The sequence below is a fragment of the Mchenga conophoros genome, linkage group LG20, assembly GCF_057382185.1.
Source record: "Mchenga conophoros isolate Kocher_MC1m ecotype Shallow Benthic linkage group LG20, M_conophoros_male_GT1.1, whole genome shotgun sequence".
Classification (NCBI taxonomy): Eukaryota; Metazoa; Chordata; class Actinopteri; order Cichliformes; family Cichlidae; genus Mchenga; species Mchenga conophoros.
In genome coordinates this window covers 7,091,995-7,104,460 of record NC_140545.1, presented here as the reverse complement: position 1 = coordinate 7,104,460, position 12,466 = coordinate 7,091,995, and the positions used below count along the sequence as shown (strand labels likewise).

At 38.2% G+C, this 12,466-nt stretch overlaps 1 protein-coding gene across 5 annotated transcripts in view; it reads left to right on the top strand.

Annotated features, from left to right (window-relative positions):
- acot7 (acyl-CoA thioesterase 7) overlaps positions 1-12,466 on the top strand; it is a 60,531-nt gene that overhangs the window by 33,728 nt on the left and 14,337 nt on the right. For all 5 annotated transcript variants that reach the window (XM_085259180.1, XM_085259179.1, XM_085259178.1 and 2 more), the window contains one exon: positions 10,133-10,249. In XM_085259180.1, coding sequence (XP_085115306.1) covers positions 10,133-10,249 — 117 coding nt within the window. The remainder of the gene's footprint in view (positions 1-10,132; positions 10,250-12,466) is intronic.

Here is a 12,466-nt window from a genome sequence, read left to right as displayed (position 1 = left end):
AACCACTTATGTCACCCCTAGATCAACTGGTAATCCTGACCCTAAAACAGCCATGTCTAACAGCTGAGGAAGGCCCGCTGGTTTCCTAAATAAATCAATTACCTCTTGACCTGTTTTGGTTTCTAGCATGCGGATGCAATGTAGTTTGGATATTATTCAACAAACTTCCAATATGTTTTCAAAAGTTTATTTTTAAAACTGATTTCTACTGAGGAATATAGTCCCTTTGAGGTATGTGGTGATATAGAGCACTGTTTGAGAAGCACAGTTGGTTCCTTTCATCCCAGCAGGTGGTTTAGAGACAGATGTCTCAAAAATTAGTCACACAAATCCAAAACTATATGCATGACTACATAGTGCCAGGAATAAATGAGAAAACACATCAGTGGATTTTGAAATGCAGTTCTGGTGCTTTCACAATCTATGGTGAAAGGTCTTCCTTTTCCTTTTTTTTTTTAAACTTTTCTTTGTTTTGTTGCTTATCCTTTACCATCTGCTTACTTCTCCTTATTATATCCTGCCCCCCTTCTCTCTCTCTCTCCCTTCTCTCTCTGCCCGCTCCCTCCACCCATTGTGTTCTAAGGAAGCGTGCCACCTGTTTCTATGGAAACAGCAGCTGATTGCCACAGGTGGACACCACTGCTACCCGATTAAAACAACTAGAACAAAAAAAACAAAGCGAGAGAAAAATAAAAAGACAACACTGTAAGCTGTGTTTTGTAATGTTTGTCCACGCATATGCCATGTTATGAAGAAATCGTGGACTGCTAATAGACAGAATGTCTCTCATGCCACCAATTAATGTGTGCATCTGCACGTTGTGGTTCTGTGCACAGGTACTTTCGCTTTCCGAATCTCTAAAAAAAAGAAAAAAAAGAAACAAAACCAAAAAACATCAATGATATCTCAGAAAACCACTCCTGCAGAGCTAAACCAATGCATCACAGTAAGAAAGCAAATATTTAATACTGATTTTAAATCAAGTTTGATCTATAATTAAGTTCAATTTCAAATTTAGTTTTATTTATATCACAACAACAGTCATATCAAGGTGCTTTATATTGCAAGGCAACGACCCTACAATAATTCAGAGAAAACCTCAACAATCAGACGATCTCCAATACTGTGCAGGTTTATATGAAAGAAAGGATTCTTTGGTTGTTCAAAAACACATGCATTACAAAAACCTTTTAAAAAATTACGAGTAAAATATTTGAAACTGCTTATGGTCATATTCATAGAAGGAAAGCACAGGAGCTACATGATGTTAAAACCAGGCATTAGCAGGGAGTAGTGTTAGAGAAGCGTTGGTTTAATTGTGCTAAACAATATCTTGAAATCAATAGAAGAGAGAAAATGCACCAACTTTAACTATCGCAAATTGATTCAGTGCATCACAAGCTGATAGACTGGTATAACAAGCCTGTGTTGGATCCTATGTGAGTTTATTTATCTCTGCCTACCCAATAAAGTCACTCTGCCCCCTCAACTGAATTCTGCTGATATACCTCAACTATAAGTTGCACTAATTGTGGGGTCTAAGCAGGTCAGACTTTCTCTGAAAATAAAAAGAGGCGATTCATTAACTTGTGTAGTCAATTTTAAAGCATGTCCATGCTCAAAAATTGCCAAACAAATATATAGTGTATTATGTGTTTATCTTGTTTTTTGCTTTTTTTGGTTTGTTTTTTTGGAATAGGAAAGTGACTTGAGCCAATTGTCTCTTGTTAAAGTTGGTTTCCTGTCCAGTTCGTATGGTCTTCTGCTGATCCAGTCTGTATGTCCAATTCACATGGATACGCACACTCACCGACCACTTTGTTAGGTACACCTACTCCACTGCTTGTCAAAGCAAAACTCTAATATGGCAGCTACTCAGTGCATTCAGGTATGCCCGTATAATCAAGATGAACCAATAAGGTTAAAACCGAGCATTAAAAAAAGGGAAGAAATGCGATTTAAATGACTTCAGCAGTTGTTGGTCTATTTCCGAAACTGCTGATCTACTTGGATTTTCCCACACAACCATCTCTAGGGATTAGAAGAGAGTGCCCCGAAAAAGACAAAATATACACACTGAACACAGCTCTCTGGAGGTCAAATAAGACTAGCTAAACAGTTTTGAATTGATAAAAAAAGCAACAGTTAGTAAGATAACCACATTACAACCAAGGTACTCAGAGAGGCATCTTAAAGGAACAATACAGATAAAACAAAATAGCGCAGTAGTGAAAACTATGAATTAAGGAAAGATGAAAATATCAAAAACTGTAGTTCCTGGAAAGGCCGCTTGAGACAGGCCAGAAACCTCCACTTTATAATGCCCAAATTTACAAATGAATGAACTGAACTTTTTATAGCTCCTCAAAAAGCTCTTTAGTCTCTATAGATAGTTTTCCCTCTCATATAAGTTTGTTTTTTATAACTCACCAGGTGAAATTATAATAAATCTTACATGTATCCATTTTTATGGTTGTCCTCCAAACTATGTTGCTGTTTTGGTGAATGAAATCCTAGTATTTTATTCGTATGTTACTTACCATTAATTAGTAGGTATTTCTTAACAGAAAGCAGCCATGTCAATCACTCTAATGAAGGCCAAGGTTTACATGTTGAAAAATAATTGACAGGAGAAGATGAAACACACCTTCATAGGTGGCGAATCCCTTTATCGAAAAACATGTTTTGGGGTTTTTTTTTCAGAGAAATTCCATTACAGGAATTTTATGAGTCATTTTCTGTGGCATCAGGTAAATGGTAACTATGACCGTGATTGTAATTAGCACATATAGCATTTTTTAGGAGGCACACGCTGTTTAATAAAGCTCACCCAGAACGTTAAAATATACAAAAAATGTAGCGTATGGGACTTTGTAAGAAGATGTGGGTGGGTTGCTGCATGGCAGTAATGTTAACAAGAGCTGTTTCTATAGTAACAGCTCATTAGGAGGCAGTTTGAACCATTTGATACTGTCCATGATTAAAGCACGTGTTGGGGGGTGGGGGCAAAATTGTGGACAAAATTGTCAGCTGTAGATGAGGACAGACAAAATGCAGGACAGAAAAAAATAAAGACGCAGTTATCGAAGGGGTGAGTATAGGAGGCCATGAGAGAACGCATAAGAGAGGCTGAGGTCTCTCATGCTTTGCTGTCGATATCCTTTGGTCTCACATGTCTCTGCCTTTCATCCATGGGTGCCTTGCGTAATGTGCGGAGCTGGTTCTAATTAAAAGTGCTTGAAGTTAGTACAGAGAGTTGATGGGCAACAAGAGCTGCCTGGAAGACTTCCTTCATTGTTCTCATTGTGCCTGTTGCCTATGGAGAGCATTGTCCGTGAAGATTTGGGAAAATCGTCACAAGGAATCTAATCACTGAGGTATTCTGCCCCGTGGCAAACTGGGCTGCACTACGGACTTTGTTGCTAATTGCCCTTTTTTTCCCATTGGAGTGAGCTGTCTTTCCTCTTCACACACACGCTGCCCCTCCCCCTCCCGCCTTCTGTGTTCCCACCCTACGGCAAAGGGAGAGTCATAGTGTGCCATGTCATTCTGTGAATGTGTAACGCCAGGCCCAGGGCTGACTTGGCCTTGCATGTCCTCTTTTGCAGTCTCACATTGAGCCTCACTTTAACCTTTTACATTGACTGTACAGAGAGATTTGTGCAGGAGTTGCATTAGCAGTTCCTCTGACGGTAGTGATTAATCAAGACAAGCATCTTTGGTCCCCAAGGACAGTGCAGTCTTTAACTTGATGTGGCACAACATTGTAGTCATAGGGTTTTGTTGCACTTGGTAGTTCGGGAATCCAAGCTGATCTTGGAAGAAATAAATGATATGCAAGCATTTATTTGGGTTCAAGAAATGTGGAATATGTGCAGCTAAAATGAGTTGTCAGCAGTTACCTGATTTTGACTGTTGTCTCTTCTGTGGACAGTAAATAAGACACTGCATTTACCAAAATTGCAGTTTAGCTTTTTTAAAATTAGCTTTTAAAATTTATTTCAATTAGTACAAAAAATGTCTGCCAGACAGAAGTGAACCTTTAAGTGTCAATAATGCATTGTCCATGATGCTCCTCCTATGTACGTTTTCATGTAGTTCATGTACACTAAAAGTTGCATATTTCATGCACATGTTACACAGCCACTTATGTGCTTAAATGTTGGATTAATAAGGAACTATACACAGTAAGTAAGCACTTTAAATAGGCGACACGTGGCATGTAGTAGGATGCAGATGAAAAAGTAAAGGGCTATATGAAAGAAGTTATATCTCATTGATTTTATGTGTATAAAACATGTTTTTATTATATATTTAATGTTTTCTGTATTTAATGCTTTCTATTCTATTCTATCCATCATGTCCTGTCCACGTTACAAAATTTTTTGGTTTTTTTGTAGCTCTGGTCAGCTTTTTAATAAAACAACTGGGGTCCTAGCGTCCCCCATGTTCTTTATACACACTGGCACGCACTGCTTTTCCCCAACAACAACTTAATTTAATAGCAGCGCTCTGAAGTAAATACAGCCTATAACTTTACTGCTGCTGATGAGTAATGCTAATGAACTAGTCTGGGAAGTGCTAAAGCATTTTCCTGTAATTTGACAAGCATATGTTGTGGAAAAAAACAAACGTAAACTTAACGAATTTTAAAAATGTAGATAATGTTGACGATTCTTCATAATTGCCTCTCAGCAAGGTCATTAAACTTTTAGCGAAAAAGTGCTTGTAGTTATTCTTAGCCGCCAGAAGTCTCTGGGTTTATCTGTTGACGCATGGCTGCTTCCGACTCAGATACTTTGTTGTTTGAAATGACGACAAACAAGACATTAATATAGAAAATGGAGCTGCACTATCTACTTACTGCTTATCTGGCTCAGTTAGATTGCTGCCTTAAATTCTACTCCCAGATTTCAGCTTCAATTGTAATAACTTTGTAACAAATCTGAGTGTATGATTGATGTATAATACAATAAATTATCTTTTCACTACCAAATGCCTTAACTTTAGTGGAAAAGATTTACATAAAATGTTGCAGTTCATTAACAGCTGAAAAACAGCCCGATGCCTGGATGGTTATCAGTTTATGTCAGGGAAGCAAGATTTTGCTAAGCCAAATATCAATATTATTATAACTAAGAAGCTCATCATTCAAAAACTGAAATGACCTTTAAATAAAAAGTCTTCCTAAAATCCTAAATGATAAAACACATAATGTAGCAAAGGGAAGGACAGCTGTTTACTTACTATGTGTAGAATCTTTAATATCTACTTACAGAAACTGATATTTCAGATCAGATTCTGTAACAGTGAAATATCTGGCCTTTTGCTGTTAAATGCTTTACTCTGTTAATGAGCCGGTTACTAACTTCGCATGTAGTCTAGTCCTGGGTGGGGGATTTTTCCTGAAAACAGCTGCTTCCTCTGTTTAAAAACATCGATCAGAGCTGTGAGACGGAGAAAATAAATGCAGCTGAAATCCACAACAGCTAGAAGTTGTTATAAATGTTAGGATGGAGTAAAACCGCAGAGCCGGGTGATTATGTGACCTATTTTGCATGCAAACAGTACTATGAAAATTTTTTATTGTCTCCCTTTTTGAATTTTTTTTTATAAGGTAATGATTAAATTTGTTGGTAGATAAAATGGAATGAGCTGAGAGGAACTTTCAGTTAGAGGGGGATCCTAACAAACTAAAGTCGGGAAGTTTACCACTTTGATGTAATGCAGCATTTACTTTCAATTTTATCATCTTGTTCAGGTCAGGATCCATCTCCATTAAGTGTTACATGCTCAGACACGACCGCTACAGGCTTTGAATTGTAGTAGCCTGCTGTGCCTTGTACCCAGGGGAAATTTTCAATCTTAGGTGAGATCCCATCAATTTTCACAACATAGCAGAAATGAAAAAAACAAAAACAAAGCAAAACACAAAACAAGATAAAAAAAAAAAAGTTGCTTTAAAAAAAGAAAACCCCAATTAAAAACAACTTTGCAACAGATTTAAGGACATAATTTTGTTTGCCCAAACACATTTTAGCTTAACATGCTATTGTCCCATTTATGTGTGGCAACAGCATTTCCTTAAATGTAGTCATATCATCAGCCTCAATCAGAGAGCACTTTTGACAAATATACTTAATCAATCAGCCGTTTTTTGTTTTGGGTTTGAGTTGAACCAAATAATCACACATCAGAGTCAGCGCTAATCCATTTTCTATTTTAAAACGTCCTGTTGGAAAGTCATGAACTAGTACAGTCTGTAATGGTTCTACTTAGCTGGACAGTGTCATTTTGCAGACACTGGGACGGTAAATAAAATGACCATTATTCTCTGAACATGATTTGGGGGTAAGAGCATGTCTCAGTAATAGCGTGTTTAGTTCTTAATCAACTCAGTGGGCCCACTTTTTACAGTGAATGCTGCATTTTGGAGAAGCGGTACATTCTGTTTGTACTCCCACACATTTGGCTGTCACAAACAGAGCTACACAGTGCAGATGGTATGAACCCTCGGGAGCCAAATCAGCAATCAGAAAGCACACTTATTGATTTGCTGTAACACAAGCTATACAAAAAGCAGCTCAGAGGGAACGACTGAGGCAACCGGAGTGTCTAGCGGAGGGTACGTCTGTCTTCAAATGAGCGTAGGTGCACAAAAGCACATGTGAAAGAGTGCACATACTCTTTCACAGAGTGCACACACTCTTTAACAGAACAGACAAGCAGACGCCATCCTCTTTATTTTTTTCTGTTCATTTTAAGCCACACACTTGCTTTCTGCGAGAGCTCAACTAACAACTGCTTCCTTTGCATTTGACACAAGTTGCGTGTTGTTCGTGTAATCTCTAAACTTTGATTTCAAACTGTTTTCTTGTACATCAGACTATTTCCAAGATTTATTTGCAAGTGAAAAGGTGGTCTGTAAACTTTTTTGTTGTTGAATTGTTTGAAATGTGATACTTTTCACTAAATCTGTCTACATCTTAATCAAATGCACACCTTCCTGTTGACTTTAAAAGGAGGCTGTTGAGCTTTTGTTGTTTCATCTCTCACAGAGAACAGACTTCACTGTTGCACTTTGGAATAGCTGCAGGGCTGAGACTGAGTACCCAGTCATTGATAACGACTGTAATAACAAACTGCGGCAAACAATCTATCCAAGTCTTCTTCACATGTGTTACGACCACATGTTTTCATTTTCTTGAGAAACAGCTCTTTGTCTTTGTGCAGGTTGTGTTCCAGATAGTTACAAGCACCCTGTTTTTACCAAGATTGGGCTAAACACATTGACTGCTCACAGCAAACACAAACATTTATCTCTGTATGCGTTTCAAACACGCAGGGCTTACTGGCTCTGCCTGAAGCGTGACTGTAGCTCACTAATTAATGTTTATTTGATCTGTAACAGTAACAACGACGCGTTGCAGTTTTACTGGAAATTAGATCTTAGCCAGACGGCAATTTTTCCTAACTTTGTGCTTCTTGCCTGGCCAACACCGGTTCAGACGTTTTGTGCAGGAATAATAATTTTACACTCTTCAATCTCTTCAGGCTTCTTAGGACACTCATTATGTGCAGGGCTGTATAAACAGTTTGCCAGTTTGTCTGAATATATACAGTAGTGAGTTTTACTATACCCGTTTTATTAGACTCACACTGTGCCTCAGAAAAAGCAGTGCAGGACCAGTGGTCATTGTATACAGTAGGGCTGGGCCATATTATACCGTTCACGGTAATACCGGTATAATGTTAGGCAACGATAGGAAAATGAAATATCGCGATAGAATATGAGTAAAACGCGCATGCGCAGTGCCTTTGTTTTCATACGCACATGGCCGATTGTTGAGTGAAACAGATGAACCAGAATTGGTTTGTAAAAATGGTGCAACTTCCGTGATGTGGAACTGGTTTGGTGTTTGTCCGTCAGATACACGACAAAGCACATTTTTTTGCAGAACATGCAAGCGGCCATCGTTATTGTCGTATTTGTCGGACTAAGATGCCCTTAAATCTGGGAGTAATCTAGGTCCTAAACTCCGTATACTTCAGGTCAAACGAACACTGCAGCATCACTAAGAGTTAAAAACTGTCTAAATTCTTTCATCTTTAATAAAACGATCAGCATTGCTGCTTTACCAGGTGTAACTATGAAGTTTAACTTCCAGGCATCCATGAAAACAAAATGTATTACATTTAACGGAGTTAGAAGTTAGCAGGAAGCTAGCGGAAGTTAGCTCGCTAGTTTCGCTAGTTACCTAAGCATGATATAGCATGTTCTGACTGAGAGATTTCTGAAAAAAATCAAACGTACAGCTCTGCTATCACTTCCAACATAAATGAAGACAGAAAACTAAACAGCAGTGACGTTTGTAGGGTTACTGAAGTTGGGCTAGCTGGTATATAATGATGTGCTACGTGATCACTAGCGACACAGCTATGTTAGCATAACATAAACAGTGAAGCTGGAGGACGAACACTAACACTTTTCCACTTATAAAAGTTAACGTTAAGGTTCCTCATGGTTAGAGACAAATGCAATCGCATGGCAGGATGCTGTAAACGGACCAATCTTCAGTCAGGAGAACAACTGAGATAATCCGTCCACAATACGAGGTTAGTCGTTAGTATACTGCAACAACATGGGAATAGAGCCGCTGCCAGAGAATTCAACATTAATGAATCAATGGTACAGAATTGGAGGAAGCAAGAAGAATGAGTTTAATAAAGTTTGATTTATCTGACTGCTTTGTTTCGCTTAATGTGCCTTATAATCCCGTGCACCTTATGGTCCGAAAAATAGGTACTGCACACTGCAGTTTAATGTTGCAAAGCACCTCTTTTTAACTTCAGTGGATATTATACGTGGTTATGCTCAGGATATGTCAGCCCATTTCTACTGGAAATGCCTTTTGGTTAAACTTTCAGCAAGGAATTTGCATTTGCACTGTTACATTTTTATAAAGCTTTAATGTACATAAAAACCAGCTTCTTGTTTAAGTGAAAATAAATGGAAGGTTGTCTTTTTGCGCTAGTAATGTTGTGGAGTTGTATTTTGTCTCGCATCAATTATATCGTCAGTTATATCGTTATCGCAAATTTTCAAATATATATCGTGATAAATATTTTTGGCCATATCGCCCTGCTCTAGTATACAGTCAAACATTGCAATGAAGGAAAAATGGCACAATTACTGCCTGTAAACTATTTGTATGTACTAATTTGAGAAAATATTGTTACTTAGATTTAACATAAAAAATAGGTTTTGGTAATGTTACTCTGTCCTGTTTTAATTTAAAATGTAAATAAAAATGTAATATCATTTATCCTGTTTTAATGGTGCAGACAAATGACCCGTGTAGTGTCTGTAAGTGTTTTTTCAATTTGTCTTTTCATTATATGTTGTTTACAGTGGATAAACAAGCTGTAATTTGAAGAATTACCAAACATGGGGGAAACGTAAAAATTAATAATGGCTTTTATTTAATTGAGCCCTGATGACATCTTTCAGCTTACCGTGAGCTGGCTGGAAACACTTCTGGTAGACAGTCAGCTCATACACATTAGACTAATGCGTCTGAAAGAAAAGGTAATGTTGAGAAAATGGCAAGCAGACTTGTTCATTATTTGGCATTTAACTTTAGGTGGATAGTTTTCTAATTGCATTAGGAATCCCATTAGCTTCCACATCCAATAATCTCTTCTCAGTGAAACCGTGTCTCGAACTTGGCGGCAGCTTGATGACTACATTTTCTTTTAAAAGCTTTTGTCGATTTAAAGACAAGCGAGTGTCAAGTTTCACTGGGGATGAAAAGAGTGCTGGATGCTACAGGTTGTACAGGCTCACAATCACATGTTGGTCAGTTTTGCTTCATTCTTGACCCTGAAAATGTATTTTTATTACTCACAAACAACAAAGCTATTTTGTAGCTTGAGCAGAGAGTGGAGCACATTAGCTAATATTCACATGTAGCATCGCTACAGAACTGATGGACGGGTGGTGTCATTAGTGTCTTATTGTTCAAGAGAGCCACAGTGGAGTAAGAAAATGTGGTGCAAAAGGGTTATCTACGCAGCTTCTTTTTTGGCTGGACTGCATGCAATAAATTAAAAGTGTGTGTGTTTGACACAGGTGTGACCATGAAGCTGATGGATGAGGTCGCTGGCATTGTGGCAGCTCGTCACTGCAATACCAATATTGTCACTGCCTCAGTGGATGCCATCAATTTCCATCGCAAGATCAAGAAAGGTGAGGATAACACAGAGAATACACTCATACTTTTAAATCTCTGATACTTACAAATATCCAGAGATGCAGGGAGATATTTCTGCGTGATTATTGCTTTTTTTTTGTCTTGTCCATTTGCTTTACCAAGAGGAATGCTGCAAAACGTTTTCTCGCCTTTTGACCAGAGATGATAAAATGGAAACTCTAAAGCGTTTTTCAATTTAGCCTCTGGCGGTGCTGTTTTAAATCAACTAAGCCAACGTTAACAGCTGTCACACGGTTGCTATCCAAGGCCAACTGTGTTTTGTAGAGCTGCCACTACATCTGGAAACACACACCACTGTTAATAATGACCTAACTATTTTCCATTACCAAACTTTGTCTATTTATACTGTATTTGCTGTAAGCGCCTTACAGTCTGAAAGGTTCAGATGAACAAATTCTAAGCCTCTAAATACCTTTATCCATGTAGCCTTTGATATTTCAGTTGGAAAATGTGTCCAGTCGAACACTGGAGTGCAGAATTTATTGCCAGGACTTCCTGGATAAGTTCGCTTATCCAAAGTCCTTCAGGGACAGTCATAATAAAAGCAATTCTAAGAAGGCAGGAACATAGTCTCCTAAAAAAGGCACACATAACAGACATACGTATGATACATGTCTGACAATACAGTATAACTGCAACCTCCTCAGTTCAGTTCGGGGGGGGGGGGGGGGGGGGGGTGAACAGCACAGAGTGGTGGAGATCCATGACCACATCTTTCATCTGCCCCTAGTTGCTCCACTTGCTACCTTCATCTGTCCTCACAGTTCAGTTAGTGCTGACATGATTTCCCCTGGCTCCACTGTGACTTAGGGGTTATGTCACTTCTACAGTTCTCATTTTTGCTCTAGCTGGTCAGGCAAAAAAAAAAAAGTTAAGTTTAGGGAAATAATGGAAATAAGTATCAAAACAAAAAGGATCCTAAAAAACAGCCACTAGCTTTGTCGTCTCTACCTCTGGATTTATTTTGTCATTTTATTTTTATGCATTTTCATCTTGCTACTGTTTCTTTTGACAGTTGAATTGCTCCCAACTGTTTGGTGCTAGCATTTCAACCTTTGCCACATAAATATATAAAGGAACACACAAATGTCTTGTTAAGGTCCTGGTCACTAAGTGCCAGACATCTGGATAGCTTAATTTTAATTGTGGTAATACAGTAGAAAAATTACAAAAATTTACCTAGTTGTGATACCTGAGAGGACGGTGGACTTTTCACTTTAAGCACCATAGATAAGAACTGATTTGAACTGCCTCAGAGGTCCACCTTTGAAAAATCACAGAAGACACAAAGAACACCAGAATTATAGAAAAAAAAGCAGACTTAATAATTCAAATATTGAGGCACTGATGAGGATGCACTGGTGATAATATACTAGTCAATAATGTACCATAGGAGGGTTCAGGCAGGGGTCTTTTCTGTGATCCATTATAGCAAAACAACCAGAGATACAAATAATGAGAAGAAAGGCTTGAAACTTCAAAAGGTTGGATGAAAGGACATTTCAGAGACAGGGACTGGAGCGCTGATGGTGAGAGTGAAAATGTGATACAGAAGAAAAAATAAAAGCACCAGTGTGTCATCGTGAGTGGTCACAATGTTGTTCTTGTTTATTAAGTGTACATTTCATTTCATTGAAAGCATTATTTGTTAAAACCCCGACATTTTCATGTACTGTCTAGCTAAAGAAAAAAAAAAAGACCCGTGGAAAGACACTCAAATGTGTTTTTGTCTTCAGTGCTATTTGTTAGTCAGTGAAAAGACTAATAGAAAAGCCTAGACTCCATCCATCCATCCATCTTCATCCGCTAAAATAACAAATCTGTTGTTGTGTGGTATTACATTACATGCACACAGCACTGAGCCTGGACATGGACTGGGTACCTTCATCAAAGCAGATTATCTTTATCAGCTCTTCAGACATGGGACTCTGCCAGTTGTTTTGGTTGGCTGACCTCCAATGCTGCACAAGTCAAGAGCTACATTCTGCATTAATCTGAAGGTCTTCAAAATCACCCATCATCAAGCCTCATTTTTGTGTAATGTCACTGAGCAGAGGTTGTTTCACTGAGCCTAATAAATCTTAGTAAGAGGTAGTTTATTTAAATGAGACTTGACAAATGGGAGCATTAAAAAAATCCTCTAAAGGTCAGTCGACAAGAGAGAAATGAAATGCTTTAAATTTGTGGTCTCG